Source organism: Epinephelus moara, chromosome 17 (genome assembly GCF_006386435.1).
Source record: "Epinephelus moara isolate mb chromosome 17, YSFRI_EMoa_1.0, whole genome shotgun sequence".
NCBI lineage: Eukaryota > Metazoa > Chordata > Actinopteri > Perciformes > Serranidae > Epinephelus > Epinephelus moara.
Window position 1 is genome coordinate 7,316,164 of NC_065522.1, and position 27,402 is coordinate 7,343,565.

Here is a 27,402-nt window from a genome sequence, read left to right on the forward strand (position 1 = left end):
GGGTTGTAGTCTTTTGGATGCCCTCGCATGTCTTTGCACAGGTTCTAAAAATTACTTCAGTGAGTGATCCAGTTCACTGACCATGAGTATCGTGAGTTTCACAAAGCAGACACAATACATCTTGATCACGGCCCGAATGCGACGAATCCTTAAATACAAGCAGCACGCCTTTCGTTGAACGCCGTATCCCTTGGCATCAAAATGAAATGAAGAGCAGAGCAGCAAAACTAAAGCCTACACTGGAGATCAAATATTTTAGGTACCTCTATTCAGAGAAATGGGTTCCATCCACAATGCCCTTGTCATCTGTGTAAAAGCGTATTAACTGATCTCATTAATAATAGCTGGATATCTGTGTTGCAGTGTCCTCTTTCTTTTCAGCTCTGGTTCGAAATCTCCAGGGGAGCCACATCATTGAACACTCTGGGATCACTGAAATAGGACTTCTGGAAAGCCACAGTCCATATCTACACATTCAGGTGTGTTCATATCCCCTTAGAGCAGTGCAGAGAAGCTTCAGTAGGCCAAAAGAAAGTTTGAGGAGGAGGAGAGGGCTTGTTTCACATTTTTACTGTGCAGATTTTCTGAGCCAGATTTAGATTGTAGTAACTTAATGCACAGAAAAGTTGAAGAAACAGACGTCACAGCACTGACCACAGAGTGATGGTGACAAGTGATCTGTGGTGCAGTTCAAAAACAACACAGCAATGACTGAAAACAATCTATCTACCCCAGAAAACAACTTGAAACTGGCAGCGTACAGCTTTATGGACACTGAAATGTGACAATTAAAAGAAAAAAATAACTATCATCATTAGTCACTGCCCGATGCTGTTTCTGCTTCCCTGTAATTGGCCTTGGTGGTCTGAATGTTTTGAGGCATATTTCAGATTTTATGGCCAGCAGTGTGCTCCATTCCCGCTACTGAAGTAAGAACAGTGGCCACAATCCAGCTCAGTCACGCCAACATTAACAAAGATGAAAAACACTAAGTAAGTAATGAAAGAAAAGCCAAACACTGCGGCACATAAGGCAAATGAGGAGGTGCTGGCACTGCCTTATTCCAACATTTCCAGGGAGGCAGCCAGATGTTGCCTTTACTTAGGTATTGTTGTAGTTTTAAGATAAAATCTGACACGGCAGTATGAAAATGGATAATTTGCATGGCTGGATCCGAGTCAACAAACATATGTCAGTCATCTACATTCCTGGACTCACACTCACAGGGGTTTAGAGAAGGCTGATCTGACTTCTAGTCTGTCTCTGACTTCATCTCCTGTTGTCTTTTTTAATACCACATGTGATGTGACATCTAAATACACTCCTGTTTCATGTTGAATGTCTTTGTATTTAAAAAACAATCCATCATTTCACAGGGCAGTAGGTCAAAATTGAAACAGGAAGTCATGCTGTAAATCGTGACATGTAATATGACATGTTCCAACTCTGACATCTAAATAACACCTCGTTTGAAGTTGTGTGCTGTTTTTGCAGTGACTGCGCTGAGCTGCTTCATCACCACGCTGAAAAGATTTAATCACTGACGGGCCGACTCCTCGCTAAACAGTGTCACAGCTGCACCTCGGGCGACTACCGGCCTATTATTGCATTCCCGCACACATACACGTGAGCGGGCATCAGGATAAAATGAGTATTTAAAGCCTTTGTGTGTTATGTGAATGCATGAACACATGCTGACACACGTGGACACGGACAGCGTGACGTGTGCTCTGGCCCAGATAGGTACACACACACACACACACACACACTGTCCAAAACATGCAGACACAACGCAGTGATAATATTGGCTATCAACAGGCCATTCCATACATGCCGTTCGGATAAATAGACAGCCAGAAATAAAAAGGAGGGACGGTGTGTAGTGTGAGAGAGAAGGAGAAAAACATAGACAGAGATTGGGATGAGGGGATGGGGGGATGGGGGAGGTGGGGTGCGTTAATTGAGCTGCCTTCTAATGTCATTTGATCCAAGAGGCCTCACGAAATGTTCTGACCGGGTCAACATCACACAGATATATATACACACACATATAGTAAGTGGGCAGATAAATGGAAGAGAGAGGAGATGGAGTAAGAAAAAAGTAGTAGACTAGAAGAGGTCACTGTGTATATGGGATTGAAATAAAACACTTTTAATACATCTGCACTACAGAACCACAATAAAAATCTCAAAACCCTACATCCTGCTGACTCACTGTCTACTGCGTCTGGCTAATTATGTCAGAATCCAATCTTACTAAACTAATGGCTTAAGCGCAGCCACCAAAGATATGGAGAGGAGGGTGGCTGTTGGGGAGTACAGATGGATGGAGTGAAAGAGATGCAGGGCTAAAAGGATGTGGACCGCAAGGACTTCGGGGAGATAGAGGAACAGGGGAAGGAGGAGGCAAACAAGACCGGGACAAATTGATGAAACCCATTTTGGCTGAACTAATGGACTGGATAAAACCACAATAAGAGACAAAGAGACGCAAAGAGAGAGAAAGAAGAAACAATTATTTGGAAAGACAACTGAAATAGCTGGAGGAGGAAGGAGCGTAGCTATGAGGTGGAGTTCAAGTAAACAAATAACAAGTGCAATATCCATATTGGCACTTATGTTGGTGCATTAAGAATCCATTGTGGTCTGCTTTAAAGTGGCCCACTTGTACTTGATCATGTCTGTTTTTGTAAGTCCATTTGGCCTACTTTGAGAACAATCTCTGCGTGGGTGTGTGGGTGTGTGTGTGTGTGTGTGTGTGTGTGTCTTACCAGGTTGGACCCTCCAGTCCAGTACAGGAAGAATCCATCTGGGTCAACTTTCAGGGTTACCAGGGTGGGGGGCCCACTGTTGGGTTCCTAGACGACAACAGAAATAGAGATGTTAGAAGGACGAACAATAATACCCATCTCACCCTCAAACACACACAAGCAACACAGTTACAAATACAAGTGAGCTCCAGTTTTATAACCAGAAGCCAATTTGCTGGCAATTTGCATCATATTTACGCACTTTTAGCTATTGACTATGATACAGAGTCATTGCTTATGTCTGGGAACAAGGCAGAACTGTTAAAATGATGTCTGACTGGACGAAAATCTTGAATGTTCAGCTGATCAGTTTAACCATACTATCTCAAGTGGAAGTGAGTACACATGAAGTGTAACTATCCCTCACTGCACAGGAAACTATGTGCACAACTGGAAAGTACGGCACTGTAGGCCAAAATCGAACCAGGAAGTCGCTCTGCAAATTGTGAGGGATGTTTACAACCAAGAGTACGGGTAAATGTTTCTTTCACATTCTCTTCCAAGTAAGTTTGGCTGAGACCTGTCTCATTGTCATGCAACCAGTCTGACTACTTTGTAGTAGAAAATGTTGCTGCGTTCCTACATCTGAGCAATTGATTTGGTGAGTACAATTTAAGGTTGTCACATTTCATTTCAAATCAGAACTACTGTTCGAAACAGGAGAGAAAACAGGCATTAATTCTGTAATGATTGGTTAAAATTCAAAATTCACAGATGAATTCACAAAAAACTTATTGCAGCTGCTGATAGCACCAGGAAGTAGGGTTGAGTGATATCTACCAAACTGGCAAAGGCAAGACAGTGAAACATCCCAATGGACGATGAATTGTCATTTATGGATTTTGGGAATTTTTGGTCGTTTCTGATTTTTGTGATGCAAGACTGTGCATTATTCAACCTTCCGGAAAGTATAAATGTTGCCTTTGTGTGAAAAACACAGGCAGAAGAAAAAGAAAACTGGAATTTTCAGGCCGCGAGCTTCAGGTCAGGCAAGAAATTTAAACATAACAGAGAGAAACCGTATTTGAGTCAGCGCTGGGCTTGACACCCCTCATAAATGAGCATTCATCGACAACCAACTCTCTGACGACGCTATTACTTAAATTGTAGTAGTGTGTGTAGCTCTGATCTTTGCAAATTGGACTGATCTTACTGTGAGGCTCATTTGCATAGAAAGGGGCCAATTTCACGGTAAATTTATACACATTACCAAATTTAAATACCTGCAAATTGCACAGGAGCACTAATAGACACTATTTGCTTGGCAGCGCAGGTATGTGTGCATTTCACCCTTTGCAGGTGCTTTAAAAATTACATGGTTTCTTTTTGTCTTATCTGTGCAGGTTTAGCAGCTGCAAAAGCCGTGCAATCCTTTTGTGAATTCATCTCCGAGTGTATAACCACAACAGGCTATGCCTTGTACTCCAGCAGAGGACGTTCCTGTAAAGCTCTGTCCATCTGACCCACTGCAGGCCCTGTTGTCTGATCACTAAAACAGGCTATTGTTCTCTTTAAATGAAGAGATAAAACTTGCAAATGAACAGCAGAATGTCAATTCTACGGTTCAGTTTAGGTGACAGGCTACGTTGGTTGCATGTAAACTGAATCAAACGATTTGCACATCAGTTTGAATTTGTTCAAATTTGTTGTTTTTTTAAAGTGAAAGATGGTGACAATGAGATTGTATGAGAGCATCATTTTGTTTCCGAACTCAAATTCCCTCAGCCAGTGTTTTTGAAAGCTACAGATTGGACTTCTAATTGAGCCCTGGGTTCATTTCTGCTTGGTCAGTCTTCTTGTTATATGCAACAGGATCCTTGAGGGGCCATAAAAGCAAACAGGCCCTATGATTCATTTCGTTCCCAAGCTGTATTTAAGTAAACAACTTCTAGTGTAAAGAGAATATTGCAGCAGCTTCTCCCTCTACAGAAGTCCCACAGCAATATATTAAGGACAGAGTGACATGAAATAAGCTGTTTATGGCAGCAGAGGCTCTAACTGCCATTGTATGGTGCCTTGCCATTATGGGATTGTAGACAGACAGGAAGACAGACTGATATTGTGTGTTTCTGCGCACGTGTCGTGCAACAGCTGTTTCGATGCTGGAAACCACACAGTTTGGCCGGCATGAAGAACTCATTCATGTTCAGCATAATGATGGCACAGGAGCCTGCATCAACATGTCATTAGCATCATCATTATGGGGTCATATGCAATATACCATGACCGCACACACACACATCCACACACACACACAGCAACTGGCTCTGTAATTACAGCAGCGAGTGGTCACACTCTGGCCCCACAGACAAACATACCGTCCAGACATCCTGGGAAACAACGATGATGATCCAGATTGTTTGTTATTGCAGTGACAGATGACTCATGTACACATGTCATCATGAGCATCAATATCAGCGTCATCATCATCATCGCCATCAGATTGGAAACGAGATGATCTGTCCGGCAACCCACAGAAACTTTCCCACCAGCATACTATCAGAGGAAATACAGTAAGTTTACAAAGCAGCGACCCACAAACAACTGACCACATACAAACCATACTTCTTCAAGTGGGGTTAGACAAAAAAAATGACGACCATGTGTTTTTCACAAAGCTAATATAGAAATGGTCACAGCTTCATGTTTACCACATTAATGTGCAAAGACGATCAGAGAATTTGACTGCTAAATAATCATTCAAGACTGAATGATTTCAAATTCTGCATAACAAACATGATCCAGCATTAAAGACTTGACACACATCAATTTCTCTAAGAAGTGGGATTCTGAACCAAAGACAAGCAAATTACCCAATGTTCTATCATCACTTTATAAAGGCCCTGACACACCAAGTCGACGAGGGGTGGTCGGTCAATGTCGGGTTGTTGGTGAGCATTTGTTGCCCTTGTTTTTGCGATGTGTCCCGCTCCCTTGGCGCTACAGTCAGCCCTCGTCGACTGTTTTTCAGCTGATTTGACATTGGCTTCAGAGCCGGTGGAGACTATCAGTGAGTGAAATCACTCTGGGAGTTCAGCTCAGCACTCAAGAGGAGAAACAGAAGTGAGGAAAGTAAACAGGCGGTTACAGTCAAGCGGGTGTGAGATCTAAACAAATCTGTTTTATCAGACAGGATCATTTGTTTTAGCCACTGAGCTCTTTAGCAGAAACAGTTCATAATTTTTTGTGTTATTTTACCCTAGCACATGGTGAATGTCGTTTGTTCTTTCACATCAGGTTGTGCTGGTGATATGCTAACTGGTTAACTAGTGTCTTGAATCCGTCCTGTCAATCTTCCTGTTTGCCCTTTTGAATGACGAATACAGACTACCACTGCTTGCTGGTACGGAGAGTTGTTTCCTCCACACAGACGCAGAACGTACGTGCTAGTTGGCTGTTGGCCGTAGTCTCTGGAGGGTGTTCAAGTGCAACTTTTTGGCCGAGACACAGGCGACATGAGACGAGACAAAAGTTGGCCTTCATTGCGTCAGTTTGGTGTGTCTGGGCCTTTAGACTCCATTAAAGGACTTTTTTGCTTACATATACTCACAATAATCATGCTTGCCTTAAATGGGGGGATAAACATTGTTATGATGTAAAACAGGTACAAAAGACCAACTCATAACTGTATCCCTCTATCACAAAATACAAAATACAAGTTATTTTTATATAAGCAAATTTTTCTTTACCTTCAGACAGAACCAGCTTAGCTTATTACTCATCATGCCTCTCATCTATCTCTCCACAAGTAAGCAAATACGTCTGTTTTCCTAAACGTTGAAGTATTCCTTAAAGAAGTCTCCTGGAAATGCACATTTTTCGTGCTCTCTAAAACATACCTTGAGTTTAGGCTCCAAGGTCGGCTAATGAAGAAAGAGTTAGCAGGAGAGGTGTTTGGATTGGGATAAGGAAAAAAAGGAATACAGAGGAAAAAAGGAAGATGGGAGGAAAGATGGATAGGAGAGGGATCGGAAGGGTGAAGGTTGAAAAAGAGAAAGAAACAAAAAGGTCAGGAGTAGAAGACGAGAGCATGAGATCAAAGTCCAACCACATCATGAGACCTTAATAAGCAACGGTAAATTTAGTCTCTTTCCAGTGGGCATCCTGAACTTGGAGTTAGGTGATTATCAGACTTCTTTGATACAAGACGCTTTGCTCTGTAGCACCAGCCAGCTGTGACGTTATCAGGATGTCTTGCTGTGCTTTTATGTAAACCCCAGTGATAGAACGACAGCTTAACATCAAAAGTGGAGCCGACTCTAAATCACTGAACTCATGACCTGAGTTTATTCACTGGAACCAGCGAAAACCTGTATAACTCCAATTTCACGCTGCGATTATCATCTTAAGGCTGTGACCTGATGTCAGATGCTCTTTTCAGCTGCTGATTTGATGTCAACGCTGAGCAGTTTTTTAAAATGCAGTGAAGCCTGAGCTCACATATCTGCAGCCATGTTTGTTTATCTTTTGCCTGCAAGGTTCAATTTTGACAACAAAACATGACACAAACTGGGAAGAGTCGGTATGGAAGGTGCAGACAGTCAAAGGGCTGAAAACAGCTTCCATTCTTTTCACACAACTGGGCTTTCTGTTCGATGCAAATTATTTGCAAATTAAAATGCCAGGCTTGGGCAATGGAGGCAAATGAGCCTATTGTTAAAATTCAAAGTAATCTTTGCTGCAGCTGGACAAACAAATCCATATTATGCATGCACCTCCGACATATAACTTTAATCCATTTTAGAAAGTGCTCCACTCTATTCAAAAAGTCAGACAGATTCAAATGGGTTTTTTTCCAAACTAGGCAGTTTCCATTCAACTTCACTGACTTCAATCTAAATATGGTGATGGCGGCTGGTAAATGGAACAGTGTGAGCACCCTCACAATATATTTTTGCAGCTGTCGTACTCCATGTTGGATGAATACATTATGGAAGGCAGTGCTATTCTGCAGCAAACAATTCTTATGTGTTAAGTAGGATTAAGTATATGGTTCCATAAACACTCATACAATAACTGTAACATGACTGCTACATACAGTCAGTATGTACTGTAGAACTGTAGACTCAAAAGTGGAAACAGTCATAAATGTCAGCTGTTGGGTCAGCAAACTTTCTGTTGCTGCCATCTCCATCTTTGACAGAGGGTATGCTCAACATCTGCCCAACTAGCACGGGCTAACACAGCAGCATCCCGACAAACTCCCACCAACACCAAAACAACTAGACTCTGTCATGAAACCTCTTAAAAGCTATTCAGTGGTCAGTATTGTAATCTTTTAAGCAATACCCAGCCCTAATTCTTACCATGCATTTGGTCATGGGTAAATACCTGATCACTACCAAGAGCACCCGCTCTTTCACACACTTCACTGCCACATCACAGGGCTATATTCAGTTTAAAAGTGGTCGTCAGTCCCCATAATACTGGGGACTCACTTGCGATATGGCACTCAAAAATCATGTTCTAGTACATTTGAGATTGATCAGAGAAATTCATAGTTAAGAGAGGTAGAAGTCACCACACATATCTTGTGTTTTATATACGATGCTCTACAGTTACCCACCCTGAGTGATCTCCCTTCTCTCAACTCCTTTCATTCTCACTTTATTTTGTAGACACATTAAATGGCTCATCCCAACACTCCTCTTGTTCTTTCCTTAATAAACACTTTGCAGTATAGATGGGGAATTCTACTCGGGCCGAACACACAAATGTGATGTGAAGGTTCATGTGACCAGTAACATAACAACCTCTCCCATAAAGCCTTCAAGCCACACAGACAGAAGACTGAACACACACACACACACACACACACACAAATCATTGTGGTCAGATATATTTGCATGTTATGCGTGGTGAGTTTTACATACCTAGCAGTTGCTTTCTAGTGTTGCCTTCCACCATGACACACACCTCTCTGTTACACTACATCCTTCTCTCATTCCTTCTCTTTTAATCTTTCTGTGTGTATTTGAGAATTTACTCACTTTTTGCATTATTGATTAATTGTTTAAATCAAGCCAAATGTCAAATATTCTCTGGTTCAAGCTTCAAAGACACGAGGATTTGCTGCCTTTTCTTGTTTTACATCAAAATAAACTGAATATCTTTGGGTGCTGGTTGACAAAACGTAATTTGAAGATGTCACCAAAATTGTAAAGGTTAATGATGATGGAAATAGCAATTATTTTATTGTCTTTATCCACTTTTTCTTGCTCAGTGTCATTGCGACTGCGACATGAAAGGTCACTATAGCCTCCAGATGAAATTATGTGTAATTCTTAGAAGCCTAACCAGGAAATCATTAGTGCATGCCCTTCACACAGACACACACACGCACCTTGTTTACCATAAAAAGTGGGTGGTAGGTCTATAATTGGACTTCACTCCACTCACTAATTAACGGCCATATGTACAAACCTTCTGAAGTCTCACCTCGCTTCCTTCCTTTCTTTGCATTCTTTAATGTTTGTCTTTCTCTCCATGTCAATCATCCCCTCAGTTCACTCTCTCTCCAACACTTCGATTCCTTTTTCCCTCATTAATTGACTGTAGACCACGGCTGTTTGTCCCGACCCCCTCCAGATGCCCTGACCCTCTGACAAGCACCTTCATTACCTGACCGTAATGTCAAACACACACACACAGTGGTTGGACCACCCTCTGAGGCTGAGGTCTTACATGGACAGACACTAGCTAATGAGTCCCTCTTGAAAAATCCCAACCCATAAGGGCATACACATGTTGGAAGACACACACTCCACTACTCTGCCTCTCTTCCTACACACTGCCCTCACCACAAACGTGTGTGTGTTTGTTGTATAATACGAGTCAGGAGAAAGCCATTAGTGAGAGACTGATAAAAAGTGGCTGCTCCAAGTGCACCTTTGGTCTGCCATACTGTGTGTGTGTTCAGCGACAGTCTGCGGGAGCAGTGTGAGAAAGAGGGTCAGTGTGCACTTAGTGCGAGTGTGTTTGAGCTGCTGCTTTGGCAACATGGTAAAAGTTGATGACAGTAGGTAACCTTTGGACTCAAAAGAGAGAGAGGAGAGGAAAGCGGGAGAAGTGTGGCCAGAGAGAAAACAAAGCTATAGAATATAACACAGAAGGTCAGTAAAGTTAATATTTATTAGAGTGGTGGATGGCATGTGGTGGATATATTCATCAAAACAGCATTACATAATGAGGGTGTAAACGTATTCGGATTTAAGGGCACTCTGGGACTCTCAGTATACTCATTTCTGCACAGGGGTCATTTAACCTTCATCTGATCCAACATCCACTCAGGAAATGAACCACTAACCTACAAGAGGAGGTGCCATGTTCTTACTACCGAATAATACTCCAGTGTATACACGTTGCACTTAGTCAAATACGGTGGAAAGCTTTTTTTCCACATTCCCCCTTATTGGGAGTGTCAAATTCTCCCACACTGATGTCCTTGTCACAGCCACTGTTAGTGTTGCAGGGCTGCTAGTGCAGCAACACAGAGGTGAACCCCAAGGGTTAGGTTGGGTTATGTTTTATCAGAACTAGAAACACAACAATTTTTGTTTTTGCTCCCATTTTTTGCAGGTTTAAATTAAAGATCTAAACTTTTTATGCACACAAAAAACTTGTTTCGGTCAAATTTTGATTGCAAATTTGTTAAAATCTTCTCCTTTTCTAAGATAATCCATCCACCTGACAGGTGTGACATATCAAGATGCTGATAAACCCTTTGCATGATCCTGCTTAAAAATATCCAAAATAAAAACCATAATAGCTTGAACATTCAGTCTTTTGCAGCAGAAATGTAGTACAAAACCACGCAAGATTGCCCGGTGGCGGCAGAGGAATCAATGGTGAAATCAAAATGCCTTTACACTCTGCTCATAAAAATGAGCATATCCCAAAATTTGAACAATGTACGTAGTTCAAATAACCTATGGAGTGTTTGTTTTGTATATTAGGCAGAGGCAGACCATTCCTATTGCTGAGGTTAATGGGCTTAACAGCATCATTACTACACAGGGGTCACAATGAAAGGCCACTCTAGAATGTGCAGTTTCATCTCAGGAAAACAAAACGACAATTCACATTCCTAGCGCTACAGATGCCCCAAAGAATCAGTCAGTATCGTTCAGCGGGATAAAGGCGCTCTGTCACCTCTACACACCTGGACGATCACTATATGAAGTAGGTGTAAATAAGGCTGGACAATATATCGATTTTATATCAACATCACGATATGAGACTAGATATAGTCTTAAAGTTTGTAATATCATAAGTGTTGTCTTTTCCTGGTTTTCAAGGCTGCATTACAGTAAAGTGATGTAATTTCCTGAACCCACTTTAACCCACTTAGTCATTATGTCCATATTACTGATGATCATGTATCAAAACTCTCATTGTGTATAGGGCTGCCACTAACGATTATTTTCATTGTCGACTAATCTGTCGATTATTTCTTCGATTAGTCGACTAATCATTTCATCAAAAAATGTGTTAAAATGTTGAAAAATGTCGGCCTGTCTCGCCCAAATCCCAAAATTACGTCATCTAACGTCTTGTTTCATACTCACACCAAAGGGTTTGAGTTCACTGTCACGGGAGAGTGTGTAAAGCTGCCAATATCTGAACGTAAGAAGCTGCAGTAAGAGTATTTTAGGGTACTTTTATAGTACTTTTCTATGACTCAAACCGATTAGTCGACTACTAAAATAGTCACCGATTATTTTAATAGTCGATCAGTCATCGATTAGTCGACTAATCGTGGCAGCCCTAATTGTGTAAATATATTGTGAAAGCACCAACAGTCAACAATATCAACAATATTTCTGGAGGTGCTATGAGTGTCCGTGTCACAATTCAGTGACAAAAAAACAGGAAAACCTGCTGTCAAACTGAGCAACACTGCTATGACAGCACTAGCTTGGTGATGTCACCACAATCTTACACTAATAACCAGCGCATCACATTTGCCTACTTTGAATTTTATATGATGTTTTATGTATAACTGGGCAGTGTAATAAAACAGACCGTTAAGAACAATAAGATAAGCGAGCTGCTGAATGCAAACTAAATCCGAATTTGGCGATTTTTGTTGTTGCTTCATGAGTTGCAAAAATCCTCATTCTTTCTCTTATCTAAGTAACTCATTTAAAACCCTATTTGGAGATACATTGTGACAAACAAGACCTTGACCAGCTCTACTGAGACACTGCAGTGTTTTAAAGCCTTTAAATACAGACAATTTATGACCAAATATTTGAAAGGGCTGTTTGGATACCATGTGTAGGAGTGGAGGACCCTTAACCCTAGTGAAGACCAGACTGGGATCTTAACTTACAGACGAGATAGACAGAAAGACGAGGACATAGGGGAAACAAAACTAAAACACAGGAAGCAAACTGAGACAAATAGAAGGAGGAAGAGAGAGTGATAGAAAGATGGCAGAGGAATGAATGGGGAAGAGATCACATATCCGATAGAGACACAGCAAGATTAAATGTGCAGTGATTGCAAGTGAAAGGGGAGGAGTAGATACGGAGCAGTCCAGATGTCGGTCCCACACTTCACATGTGGCTGTGGTTGACCTTCCACCTCTCTCTATCCATCCATTCATCCCTCGTTTCTCACCACGCTGTCAGGATGTCAGCAGTGTTTCTCGGCACGGCGTCAGACCTTCGCACAAGCCTGCGTTTCCTCCTCCTCTTACTCCCACTCTCATTTCCTAAGACACTTACCCCTTCATTGACTGATAAGACAATTTGTGGCTTGTTGCTCTCACGCGTCTAACGCTAAACCGAGACATCACTTTCTGATACTGGCCCACAGGAACAATCGGCATCAAAATGGTGCCCATTATGTTTTCCCGTAAGGTCACCATGACACAGCATCTCTGCTTACAAAGGAGATCTGCTTCTAAGGATAGAAATGTTTTCATTGTGATATATTAACTGTCACGTCTCAGGTGTACAATGCTTTCCAAGCTGTTACAAAACCATCTCTCCTTGTGTTGGGACTTTCAACACATCATATATCCAGTGTTATATCAGCAACATGAACAGTGCTGAGTCAGTAAGGAAAATATCTTTCATATTTATCTTACTTAATGAGAGCAATGATCATTCAAAGCTGCTACAGTGGATATTTTTTTATCAGTGCTGTGGCATCATAAAAACATTCAATGGTGTGATATGAAGTGTTTACTCAGATTTGGCCAAAGCCAAGCAGGAACGAAAAAACAAGACGATAAAAGGAGCTGCTCGGCAAGTCCCGACATGCAGGGGAAGAAAGCGTATAGGGGCAAAATTTGTAAGAGGGTTTGACTAATCTGTGTTTGGAAATGCAGTCTCAGACGATGGAGATGGAGAGGAATTTGGAGGCAATTCCTGTGTGAAGAGAGACATCCCAAATGCCTGGATATGGGACTCCCTAAAAACAAGGGGTTTCATTCGGATGGGCATGGTTTTGCAGGATGTAGCTGCTGAGAGAAGTTTATCTTCCAGAAAGGGATTTCTTGGTTTGCTTGGGGTTAAAATGGATAGATATCTGGCAGAAAACCATCTCGGCAAACTTCTCCCATGTGTACTCTGTAACTGTCTCAGCCCTGCTCAGCCCGACCCCCAATCTGAGTGGATTTTTGTTGCTGGACATAACTAAGTTCATCTAAATGTCAATATATTTTTGCACCATAGTTGTGCATATTTTCCAGTGTAATGTTAAGATGGTCAATTGGACATCAGCTGTCAGGTAAAAGTCTAGTTGCGGTTGCAGCTGTGCCAGCAGTGCTTGTTTACAGACTTATAATCTTCTTCTTTTGCTGTGTTCAGGACCTTTAGGGGCTGCAATTGGGCATTGGTGTTTTGCTCCCAGTCAATAACATCGTTTAGGTGAGGTTGGGACTTTATAAAAAGGCAGCCCAGGGAGAAGCAGCATGCATACAAAGAGGAAGTTATGAAAATCACGGACAAAGTGCAGAAAAAAACGCATATAGCAACGCAAAATGCCAAGCAGACAAAGCTGTCCAAAACAAGAGTGAGGGGTCGACTTTTGCTTTCTCTGGTGAGCACTGAAGGAGAGAATGGCGATAGGATGCGGACGAAGAGCAACGTAGATTTGGCCTGTAGTGTGTTGGACAGGTGCCAGCAGTTAACACAGTTAGCTCGCTTTTCCATTACAACAAATGTGACGTTCCTCCAATAGGAGCTTGCAGTGTGCGTACAAGCAGTGTAAAGACAAGGGGCCAGGATTGAATGTTGTCTTTATAAACGGTAAGCGACAATTCCTCTATAGTTAAGCTTTAAAACTACTGAAAAACAAACAGATGTCAGTCATCTCCACGCAGCATCATATGCCTGGAAAACTGCCAAGGAAAATGTTGATCTGCTTTAGTAGTAATAAGTCATTGTTGAATGGATTTCCAGGAAACATTAAACTGGTGCTGAGGTTAACAATGGCACCCTTAAACAAACACAAATACGCTCATTTGCTCTCTCGCTGAGTCTAAGATTACAAGTTTGATTACGACATTGTTAGCTTAATAGCATAAAGAACAATATTTGATAGTTCAGTGGACTGAATAAACATGATGCAATGTAATCACTTGTGAGATTTTGTCTTCAAATGTCCGCACATGCAAGAAATCTGGGTGTCATTGTTTGTTTCATGTTTTAAAATGTCCCCTTTCTCCAATTCATGATGCTAAGCTAAGCTCACTGGCTGCTGGGTGTAGTTTCATGTTTACCGAACAGACGAGAGTGGTATCTTCTTACCTGATATTCACCTAGAAAGCGGATATGCAAGTTTCCCAAAACGTCAAATTGTTCCTTACAGTACTAGATATTTGGCTTATTTCAGCTAACTACATGAATGATACAAACTTTCATGCATGCATCACTCATAAGCAGCATGTAAGCATTCAGTATTTTTGCCGAGTCAGGATATTTGAACACTGAGGACAACAGTGGCATTAAAGTGTCTTTTGTGTCCTCAACAGTTGCCAAGATCATACTTCTGAGCTCCTCTAAGCGAACTGCGGTGCAGCCTGTAAGGTCTGACAAAACAGTCCCTACCAAATTGCAGGAAACAACCTCGAAATGCATCATTTTACGGTGCATCATGCTCACATGCTCACGTTACAGGCATTTTGACCTGCAGCCAAGACTGTCACATTCCCAAAACTCTGTCCAATTAATGAGCAACTGGTGATCTCATATGACTTTGTTTATAAGCCTTGGTTTGCTTGTAATTATGCAATGTGAACATAAGCAAATTAAAACCAAAAAAAAAAAAAAAAGTGCACGTGTCCCATGTGGTTCTGACCAAGGAAAACCTGTAGGAGTGTTTGTACCCTGAGATAAATTCTGCCTTTGTTGTGCCTGTTTTGAAAGTATATGCATGCAAAGGCACATGTTGTACAGGGAAGTGAAACAGTGGAAGTGTATTTGCATACCAGGTGCAAATATAATCCATCTGAATGAAGGCTGGGAACACTCTGCAAAAGGGGCAAATGTTGATGTTAGGTGTAAAGATGATTGTGAGTTTGACTTTTTTTTTTGCACTCCACAGCACAGTGACGGAGAGCCGAGATGCTCTGTAGACGAGCTGTCTGTCTCTGTTTGTTTAATTGGTTGTTTAGGAGGAATTTTAACTGAATTCCAGTTGGAATTCATTTAAACTGAATTGTGGCCGAGGCTGCGAGAGGGTGGAGCAGCTGCAGATGGTAGGGGAGGGAGGGAAGGGGAAGAGAGGGAAAATGGTTTGGCTCTGGAGCCTTACAACAAGCTGGAACAGGAAGTCATTCAACGTCAAACACACACCCAGAACAAAACAACCACACACACACACACGAGCACGCGTGTGCACACAAGCCGAAACACAGAAGAAAGACGGTCAACTTGGAATGCATTCCTCCTCCCTCCCCCCCGTTCATGACTCAGTATGTCTGTGTGTATCATTTGATGTGCAGTGGACATACAGTGGACGGCAGCGGCAGCAGCTCAGTGACAGAGGAGTGTATGGGTTGAAAAGTGAAGAAGGAAAAAGAGACAAAAGTATGAAGAGATGAAGGAATAAGTTATGTGGAGCGAGGGCATGGTGATGAAGAGGAGGGGTGAAAAGAGGGATGGGGTCATAAGAGGGGTTTTCATGTAAACAAACTGCACTGGCCTTGGGCCCTTTCTGTCTGTGTGTGTGTCCTAATTCTTTTCTCACTTTGCAAAGGCCTTTAAGGACTACTCCAAGTTTTTGGGACAGGAGCCCATTGGTCAACTTCCTTGTTAAAACACAGACAGACACTAAAATAATCCATGGGTCGCCGGTAGAATATTATTCCTGAGCTTCATGTGAAAACTAAAAAAAAAAAAAGACAGTGCTTTATGACAAGCAGCTCTTTTACTCAATTACAGTTCGATTTATCGTATGCTCAGGTAATCAATACATCTTGACCATAAACCTTAATAAACTCTAAGCAACTCCTGTGGTTCAGTTACTGCTGCAGCACAGTACATGCCCTTTGTTTCCTGCACAACAGAGCCACACTGAGTCATGCTTAATTTGATATGGGTAACCTTCAGTGTCCCCCAGAGTCTGCTCTTAAACCTGAACTTGTAAAAAACTGCATGTACCCTGACTTTGGAATCTTTTACAAGATTTCGAAACGCCGCCTTCATACCAGGCATTCAAATGCCATATTAAGAAAAAGTTTCATGAGTAATTCGACTGTGTTAAATAGTCAAACTCTCTCTTTTCTGCATTTCAGGCCCTTTCTAAGGATGCTCAATGCTTTTGCTATGTGAGAAAGTTGTAAATGTATTTTTTATGTGAATCAGTGTTAACTCTACCCTGCCGATTTGGCCACTTTCTTCTTCTAGAAAAGAACGTGTATTTCAAGAGAACTTCCTGGTTAAAAAGGTTCAGCAAAATAAAAATAAAATGAACACTCAGCTGTGCAGCTGCAACAAGTTCTTATTTTCTCAAGTTTGAGATGCTGCTACGGAGTTCTGATGGAGCCCAAATGATTGACTTTTAACAGTGTTATTTATTTAGCTGTAGCCATCGGGATCGATACATCAATTCAATGATCAAGGATCTCATATCATCAATGCAAGGTGAAAACACAGATACATATCGTCATCTTTAAGATATGCCTGTGTCACTATTTCTGTCCGAGCACACCTCTTTCTGAAACATTCAAACACTGCAAACTGCCAAGCAGACAAGAAAAAGACAATGAGGATATTAACTGATATCGTCTCACATCGATCGCTGGCCCCTGAATTGAACTGAATCGACTCAAAGTCATATTGTGGCAGACTTTGTCACAGCAAATACTGTACTGTTGTCCAATCATATCGTGATTAAAGTTATGATTTACACCCCTAGATACAAGTATGACAAAGTGAGCAAATAAGGTGATCATCAAGAAGACTGAGAGTCTTAACTTGCAGTAAGTCTCGTCTTTACACTCCACTTACATCATCGATTTGGCAAGAAATTTGCCTGATTGTTTTATGGAGGAAAAAAATGGATTCTTTAATGACTTTCCTACAAGATGTGGACAAGCACAGGCATCATTTGTGACAACAGAAACAGGGTAATTAGAAGATGTGAAGCTTGTCTCACTCAGCAGGGTTACTGTTGTGCATTAGCTGGGTAACAGCTGCAACTCACAATTAGTTTTAGAACTCAACTGAACTTCAGGAAATCATGAAAAATGCAATGCAAACAGTTTTCCCAAAGGTCAAGATTTCATCTTCGCTTTGCTTGTTTAACCAACTCATAGTCCAACACTCGAAGATAATCAAAGAGGAGAAAGGAAAGCAATATATCCTCCTATTTGCAGAGCTAGAAACAGAGAAAGTCTAGCATTTTGCCCTCATAAAAAAATGATTTCACCGTTCTAAAAATTGTTTACAGCTAATTTTCTGTGGATCTGCAATCAAATGACTGATTAATTGTTTCAGCACAGCTCAGTGTGCGGACCAGATGCCGCAGTCCAGATGACACCATAATACCAATTTACTGACTTAAACAGTGTTTGTCAAAACTCATTATTGAGAGAAAAGGAATTAGACGACTGATTAACTCGCCTTAATGTGACATTTGCATTATGGATTCGGCAGGAAATCTGTGAAATGGCCTTATGGGACAAAAAGACGGCTACACAGTTTCTGCTTGTAAATTCAGGCCAAGTAGAAAAATTGTTCGTGCAACATTTACATTGTTGGCCAGCGTTTCTCTTCCAGATTTTAAGGGGTTTTGAATTTGCTTGGCTTCACACATCACAATCTTTAGAATCCTGAATTGTCAGACTGATCCAAGGCTTGATTTACTGAATATAAGCACTATATCAACCACGGTCTCATTTATTATATTGATGTTTAACAATGGAGCATCTTTGACATCTCGTCCCCAAACACAAAAGCATTCCTGTGATTATTTATATAATTCCGCATTTTAGAAAACTGGCATTTTTCCTCTCTCCCTCTCTCTCATCTCCTCCACATCCCTCCTCTCCCAGATGTGCGCTCTCTCTCTCTCTCTCTCTCTCTCCCTCTCTCTCCATTTCTCCTCCGTAATTCACATGTTGATTTTAGCAGGCAATAGCAAATAGAGGGGACGAAAGATATACAAGGAGAAGGCATGCACATGTTTTCGAGTGTTCACACACTTAATCACCACCATGGCCATTTCCTGGGAATTCCCTTTGAGAGAGAGACAGAGGGAGTTAGTGTGTGTGAGAGAGGGAGAGAAAGAAAGGAAATCAAAAGGACATGGTATGCACTGTTTGCGTGACAAGACCCTTCTTCTGAGGCCAGGCACACACATGCACACACGCGCACATTGTGTCATCATTACAACGTGTGTGAAGCTCTGTTGCTGATATATGGTTTTATAATGTGTATAATGTGTATGTGTGTGTGTGTGTGTGTGTGTGTGTGTGTGCGCGCGTGTTACACCACACCTGACCTCGCATCTACAAAGTATGATAACAGCCGTATTGGAACTCTGGACCTTTCTATATAAAGTTTCAATGAGCCACACACTTGCATGCAACAGTTGGAAGACACAGGCCTGATGTTAGAGTCAGATCAGTCAGCAACTCAGTTAATCATTGATCACACACACACCTACATTCTCTAGGGAGAGGATTGCAGAATGGCCATGCACTCTGTCTGAGATAACCCCAGCACACACACACACAGGAACACACACACACACACAATTATTAGGGTCAATGACACGGGCAGGCGCATGTCAGGGTTGCCAGACAAGCTGCGCGGAGGGAAAAATAGGGCAGAAATAGTTTAAATCTTTATGTTGGAGTCAAAGAAACAAAACACACAGTAAACATTCTGATACAGTTTTAACAGAACTCAAAAGGGGATGTTTCAGAGTGTGAGGTGCACTCAAAAAAAAATTTCAGACTCCCACTCGGACAGGTGCTCTCTCCTCTAATCTGCTGGGAAAAAAGGGGGAAAGTAGAGAAGGAAATAAGAGGAAAAGGAGAAAAGAGGGCGTCTGAGCTGAACCTGAGCCCGAGCAAAACCGGCTTGACAAGAATTCAACACAACACACACATTCAAGCGCCTGCTGGCAACTACTGGGGAGTTTTCTACTAGAGTATCTGATTAACACACACTCACAAATATAGTGGTCTTCTGTGTGAGGCTGTGCACACACACCTGCACACCACAAACACACGTTATCTGTGTCTGTATCTTTCCAACACACACACCAGTCTCGTGTGTCACTTCACAACAGTGGGCCCTCTGTCAAAAGCTGTCATGTCTCATGTTGGCTCTCATCAGGAGGACTGTCTTGATCATGAAACAATGATTCGTTTCACTTTGCGGCATGTATTGAGTGCTGTCTGTGGGAGGGAAACACAAAACATTCTCACCTCGTCCCATTTGATGAATTTGCCCCCCTTCTTCAGCGCTTCATGGACGGACAAGGGTTTGAGCTGCAGCGCGTGGACTCCCGGCTTGGCCCCGGCCATGGCGAGGGACTCCCTGCCCGGGTGCCAACGCCTAAACCCCGGCTAAGGCGAGCTGGACTCCTCGGAAGGAACAAAAAACTGCTCTTCCTTCCTCTGCTTCCACCCCGGAGCTTCTTTTTCTTTTCCGGGGAGCGCGTGAATTGAAAGGACGAGGGGAGGGGAAAGTTTTTCAGACGCCGACCTCAAAAGTTAGTGAACCTCACCGAGAGTTTGAAGAACATGAGGAGTAAAATCCAGAGAGGGAGAAAGACAGGAGTGTTGCAGGCGGCGCGCACCGCCACTGTCTTCTCGTCCGCGTCCACGCAACACGGCGGCGCGCCTGGAACTCCACTTTTTTTATTATAGGCTTTGATTCATATATTTGTTTATTTATGCAGGATCCTTTAATCGCGCACTTGAGCCCGCGGAGAGATCCTTTCCTTCCTTCCTCCCATCTGGTCGACCCCTCTCCTCTCCTCTCGCTCCTCTCTACCAACTTTCTCTGCTGCTTCCTCTCTCTCTTGTCGCCTCCAACGCGTTTCTTCTTTTCTCCTCCTCCTCTCCTCCCTGCATGTTTTCTGTGGAGAAAAAAAAGACAAGATTCCGAGGAGAGAGTGAGAGAGAGAAGGACAGCGTCAGATAGCGCTGAGTGAATGAGAAATGAGACAGGAGGAGGAGGGGGGTTCGGAGTTTGTGTAAAAGGGGTGTGTTTTAATTCAGTTCCCCTGTCTGACAGTCTGTCTGCATGCCTCCTAAATGTCATTGTATTTATTCAGAACATGATCGTGTGTGTTTTTTTCTTAAATTATATTGATTTGTCCCTATTTGTTAAAGTTTACACAACTTTGATATTCACTTCATCGCCAAATCTCTCCACCTGCAGTCTGCTGGAAGTTAAAGGTGCACCCCAATGACTCAGTATTGTACTTTCATAAAGTTGTGTCTCTTGTGAGAGGCAGATTTAAAACAGAATTGTCAAAATCAAAGCAGCAGAGGCTGAGATATCCTGACTTTTGTTCCTGAGCTCGATTCTACACTTCCCACAGTGCAACTGCAAAGTATTTTTCATTGAACACCCCTTTCATAAAAAAAGCCCTTGTCTTTCTCCACATAGTAATACAGACATGTTGTTTCCAAGCCCAGGTCGAGATAACCCTTGTGACATCACTATTATAACACAGTGGGCCCCTGGACACAGATGCCCAGTAAAGGGCCCCACCTCCTGTCCTACTCAGCAAAACACACAGGTGGATGTTTTGTGTCTTTTTTGTAGTCATTTAAGTCTCTTCGAGATAATTTTGTGTCTCTTTTGGTCATTTTATGTCACTTTGTAGTCATTTTCTGTCTCTTTGTGGTTGTTTTGCTTGTTTTTTAGTTATTCTGTGTCTCTTTGCGATTCCTTTGCATCTCTTTATGGTCTGTTTGTGTCTCTTTGTGGTCATTTTAAGTGTCCTTTTGGTCAGTACAGGTTAATTAGAGTGACATTTTGCAGGAGGCAGCCTGCATTTTGGGCCCCTGGGCCTGTGCCCGGTAGGCCCATTCAATAATCAATCCATGGACATCACAAGGGTCATTTTTTCTAACAGCTTCTCTGGAGCCAATGAGGAAATTATACAACAAAGAATCTATTACTTCCCATTTCGACTACATTGACCTTGATGTGTAAAATCTGTGGAGTGTCCTTTTGATGAGCTTCAAGTGCTGCAGCCATCAGCAGCACAGATATGAAACTGAAGTGTATTTGGAATAAACACAAGCCTTGCATGATCTGTAGCACAGTGCTAAATAAAAGTATAAATCTACATTTATTTTAAGGTAGGTAAAGGTACAAGGTAATAAAAGGCTTAAGAATGGGAAAATGTTTCCTTTTTTTGTTGTTTATCTTTTTGTCTTTCAGTTAGACACCTTCCCCTCTTCAGGCGTCTTAACACCCCTCAGTTAAAAGAATCCATGAGCAACTCTTTGGTTTCTTTAATTTCCGTTGATGACAGGGCACAGGAAGACATTGCTTTGTTTTAAATGAATTGCTCAACATTTAGGGAACTATGCACCAGCGTTTTCTTGATGAGAACTAGATGATAAGATCAGTGCCACTCTCATGTCTGTTTGCTAAATGTGAAGCTACAGTCAACAGCTGGTTGTGTTAGACACTGGAAGCAGGGGGAGACAGCTAGCCTGGATTGAAATAGAGGTTAGTTTAAAAGTACAGTAAAACACAGCAGCAGCTCCTCATATGTTTTGCATGCGAAATAATCAGTAACTTAAGATGCCGAATAAATTTAGTGGAACAAAAGTACAATATTACTCATGTAAATGGAGTAGAGTCGAAATATGAAGCAGCAGCACTGCTAATTCACTTTGTTGCTGAGAGCTGGCAGCACGAGGTAACAAAATCCACCCATCAATCTTCTCATCTAACTCCTGGCAAAGAAGTGAATAAATATATTTCTCAAAATGTCCAACTGCTTCTATTTAATATCACAGGCACACATACATGCCTGGAGAAATATATATAGTAGTCTCCTACTTACTGTAGTCTGCAGCGGCAAAGGGACTGTTTAATTCTTCAAAGTACCTTTGATTTTAATTGCATTAAATGATTTTCCCCGGTGCTGACAGTGACAGATTACTTATGCATCCAGTAATGTTATTAAAAATATGGTAGCAGTTATCATGGTTATTGGAAATACACAGTAATGAGTTTAGAGGTAACTTTAACTTTGTCAGATCGTGAGATTAAGGGTATATTTTATAAATGATGATATTAAATCTGCATCACAGAGACAGGAGATAATTCAGAGGATTTGGCAGTAAGGTAATTTAAGCCACCGAAAGTCATCAGGTAACTTTCCTCTGCCTCCTCCTCAGTGGCAGTGTATCATGTTTTAAGAAGTGTGAGTGCAAAGGAGGCTGCACAGTAACAATCCCGTCCAAATCCTGCTGCCAAGCAACATTACAACTTGGACTTCTCATAAAAAAAACCTACGGAGCAACAGCTTTTTTGGAAACCGTTGCCATTCTCCAACTCCCTAACTACACCCTGCAGGAATGTCTGCTATGCTGCAGCCTGCTGACTGCAGACGGTGTGTTTTTCCTCGACCAAAACCAAAGTGAAGAAGAGGAAATCCAAAGAAAACGCACGAGAATCAATCAGAAATAATCTATCATGAACACAGAGACCATATTTGTCTCTAGAAAGTGCTGGTGCCAGTGTTACATGACCACAAAGAGGTGCACACATCCAATGGGAGATAGACTGTTAAACAATTCAGCAGCTAGACAGATTGACATTGATGTAGTTGTGTGTGTGTCTTTGTATATCTGAGCTGTGTGTGTTTGAGTCTGGGCCGTAACTGAGTCCAGGTGGACTTGATTAATCTGATCTTGAATCACCACACACAGACACATGCACGCACACATGACCTCTCAAATGACAACAAACAAATAGAAAATGGGCACATGCATATGCATCCTTTCAGCAGCACGGCACACATGCATAAGCGGGGATATTATGTTTCTCTGGTGCATAATAAAATGCATGCACACTAATACACACAAATGCACTTCCTTCGAGCCAGACCATGTTGTGTTGAAGGCTGCATTTGAAGTGCAGGCACCTGTGGTGTCAATAGACAGCCTCCTCCCTCCATTCACCACTCTGTCTCTCGTTTTACAAACACAATCTCTCTTTAGGTCTCTCCGTCCAAGATAAAAACATTCCCTCTCTCCTCCTCTGTGTTTTTCCCTTATCTCCTGCTCTCTCATTCCAACAGGTGTCCAGCTTCCACTGGTTAATGCGACATGATGTGCAAGCTGCTCATCTGAATAAATATGAAAATAGGCAATAACACATATTGCACTCTGAAGAAAGAGTAAATGTAGATGAGCAGGCTTTTTGTTTTTTGTTTCTCTCTTCTCAGAATCAACCTCATATTTCTTCTGAATGCTTTGGCTCCCCAGTACATTTCTGACTCCTGTCCAGTCAGCTCTCTCATGCAGGAGGTTCTCTAACTGTAACAGGAATAGGTCTACCTCTGGTGAGGGTTCTGTGGCCCTGCTTTCTAGAAGTCACAACTGTGTCCACACTAAAACTTAGTGACTGTGTGTGTTTGGAGTTTGTGTCTGTGGAGTGTATGAGGGGTGGTTTTGAGTTTTTGTTTTTGTCTGTCACTCCCCAACTTTGTTCCAACTATCAGATGGGTTGCCATGAAATGGGGTACAGACATTCATGGTCCCCAGAGGATGAACCATAAGCCCCTTTTTCACTGGATGAAGAAACACAAACACCCACAAACATCTGGCTTTTGTGTTTGATGAGGAAAGTTACATTTGGCATTCATTCCCAGATAAATGACTTTGCAGTAGGCATGGGTATTTAGCAGCTCCAGCGCTGATTGGCTCCAATCAATGTCAATGGAAATATGACACCCCCATGAATGTGCTAATTCTCGACCTTTTTCCGATGCAATGCAATAACGGGCCTCAACAACATACCAAATGGCTCCAACCAAGCAGCACTTTACATTGTTTAAAATTAGTTAGTAGCGAGTCTCAAAGAGACTTAAGTAACCGCTGTAACAACTTTACCAGCCCCCGTGCTGCTTTCTACTGTTTCTAACCCTGTTTTCTGACTCGTCTTGGGCATCAAATGCGACATAAGTAAATAAAAGATAAAGCAATACACCCCTCTGGTCTAATGGCAATGGGGAAAGCAGTCTATTGCCCATTTTTAGCTGGTTTTCCCACATTTAAAAAAAAACAAACATAAAACTTCAACTAATTTTGGTGGGAAAAGGGGTAAAAAGAAATGGTAGCCTTAAATGACACCCTGGTGTTTCCTCTAGCCCCACCAGCAGGTTAGCATTTTTGGTTTTCAGTGACATGTCCTGACAACTACTGGTTGGGCTGCATCAAAACAGCTGCAGTGTCCTCACAAGCCCTCTCCATAAGACCACTAAAGTAAGGGGTAAAGCTGAGACAGAAATGGGAGCAAAATAGGACAAGCAGAGCGAAGGGAGGATCATTCAATTTGGAAAAAAAAAACAAAATAAGAGGATTTATGGGCGAAGGAGGGGAATAGGGACAGAGATATTTTACATTCATGGGAAATGTAACAGGATGAACGTGAGATCTAATCATGTTCAGGTATTCACTCTTTTGTGTTCAGTTTGACAAGGAAGCCGAGTTTAGTCTTTCCTATTACCTTTCACATACAGTGGCATACAAGTGTTGGAAACAAATAAATAAAGTAAGTAAGAAAGAGTGAGAGAAGGGCCACAGGGAGGCAGGACGGCTGCAGAGTTTGGAATAAGTGTAGGCTGCCAGAAGAAAATAAAAGGAGAACTCATAATGGCCTGGTAATAAAGAGGGTTATGAAAAGAGACAAAAGAGGGACAACAGAGGTTAAAAATGGAACAAAGTGAAGGACAGAGACACATGGAAAAGATGTTGTGGAGAAAGGGAAGACCCCCAACCACTCCCCTCTCTCTCCTCCTCTCTCTCTCTCTCTCTCTCTCTCTCTCTTTCTAGTAACAGCCAGATCTTTCTCTCCAACGCAAAGCCAAGGACTCACAAAGACACATTGTATGAAGACACACAGGCATATTCACTGTCTCACCACACACTGCCCCCTCTCCATACACACCCACACATTTGCACGCACAGAAACACACAAGCATGTACAGTACACACACCAGCTTTAATAAGAAAGGCCTGACTCAGTCAACAGTGGTAATAAAAGCTTGATCAGATTACCCTCCACAGCACTGCAGAGAGTTTGGCCTGAAGTCGCTGACAGTTCACTGGAGACGGGACCCATCTGTCTCCATAACACTGCACGGTTATTGTGGAGAAAGAGCTATGGTGTGGGCATGTGAGTAAAGTGCTGATTACAGTTTTCCCCCAGAAGAGGCATTCATAGACAATGCAGATGGATGTGATGACCGAGAACCAAAGTATCTTTCATGATAGTTCCATTCATCACAGTCCACTCTGTCCAAATGAGATTCGCTCCAGCTGTCAATCCCCACGGCCTGCAGCATGAAAATGCTCCACATGGGGGACTGAACCCAAGATTTGTACTCCATCACCACGTCTGCAATATAATCCTATACTGTCATCTAGTGGCTGCATGGCAACACTACCCTCCCCTTTGCGCAGTGCTGGGTGGATTGTGCAGCAGTTAGGAATCTGAGTGCACTAGTTTAAAGTCTGCGTCAGTCAGTTGTCCTCTGTTGTGAGAACGGGGGTGTAGGCTACCTGAGTGTGTGCACACCTGTCAACCACAGCAATCTGTGTTAAGTGTATTTGCACAAGTGAATCAGGGTAAACCCACTGTGTATACAGTAGCGCACCACATACAAATAACATAGGCTAAAGCAAGACTAAGAGACAGACAGATTTGGATTCCATTCTAAAATGATGACAGTGAAGAAGATGGAAATCACAGAGTAGAGTATAATACAAGACACTTTTTAAATCAAAGTATTTTACAGTACACTTGGGACAATCAAACACAAGGGAGTGTATGTTGACAGCATTAGAATAAGAGAAAATTAAAAGGCAAAAGCCATCCAGGGGCAGTACAAACAAACAAACAAACAAACAAAGTAAAACAATACAAGTTAAGTAACAAATTTGCACAAACCATATTCTTTGAATTTGTTGTTACCTAAGTTATCTGTGTTGGTTTGTTAATACTACTACTACTACTACTACTAATAATAATAATAATAATAATGATAATAAGACAGAAGAAGAAGAAGAAGAAGAAGAAGAAGAAGAAATGCAATATGGGGAGGGGGCACCAGGGGAAGCTGGCCTTAGGTCCAGCCCTGCTGACTTCATATGTTTAAGTATTTATTTCTATTTGTTTCATCCATCATGTTATATGTCAATTAACAATTGAAATGTATGATGTCACACATTCTGGTGTGGTCTAGGTGTGTTGGATGTAGTTAACTCTGACCTCTGACCTCCTTGTGATAGAAGGATATAGTAAAAAGAAAGTATCTACAATCATAAACAAAGTGTAACCTTATTCTTACTTATGGAAAAAAAGTGTGCAATGAGTAGGTGAAAACAAATGTACTGACACAAAACACTCCAGGTTGTTTCTCACAGAGCTGACATCTCAGTGGAAACGGCTCGACAGCTCCCCCTTGTGGGCGGATGACTTCCTGTCCTGGCTCCTTGTAAGAAAAAGAGGTCTGTATTTCTGAGAGCAGTTCTCTATATGAAGCTTCATGAGTCCAAATAAATACATACATAAATAGTAGGTGAGAGTCTGGTTTACTGTGTCAAGCTGTACAGTATGAGCTACACGGGTTAACATTCTGTATGGTTGCACACTAAAGAGGAAATTGAGACTGAGAGTACACCACGGGATTTGTTTCTTTCACTTATGTTCTTACTGTACATGCCTTCGCAGCACTTCACTCAAATGATTGGAGACTAGTTTAGTTTTTATTTTTCAGATTGCAGTATTGCTGCTTTCACTTTAGTAAAGGATCTGAAAACCTACTCCACCCCTGTGGCTGCCAGTTCTCAAAGGTCACAATGTCCGCGCAAGAAAAAGAACTTTAGTTAAATGAAGGAGCTGACAAGCTGCCCATAGGACAA

General features: G+C 41.9%; 1 protein-coding gene across 1 annotated transcript in view; it reads right to left on the minus strand.

Moving 5' to 3' along the window:
• Window positions 1–20,444, minus strand: part of plcb3 (phospholipase C, beta 3 (phosphatidylinositol-specific)) — a 54,642-nt gene extending 34,198 nt beyond the window's left edge. Inside the window, exons 1-2 of the mRNA XM_050066776.1 lie at window positions 19,705–20,444; window positions 2,772–2,858 (exon numbers count right to left, since the gene is read on the minus strand). Of these exons, the coding sequence (XP_049922733.1) occupies window positions 2,772–2,858; window positions 19,705–19,803 (186 nt within the window). The 5' untranslated portion in view covers window positions 19,804–20,444. The remainder of the gene's footprint in view (window positions 1–2,771; window positions 2,859–19,704) is intronic.
• Between the last annotated feature and the right edge of the window lie 6,958 nt (window positions 20,445–27,402).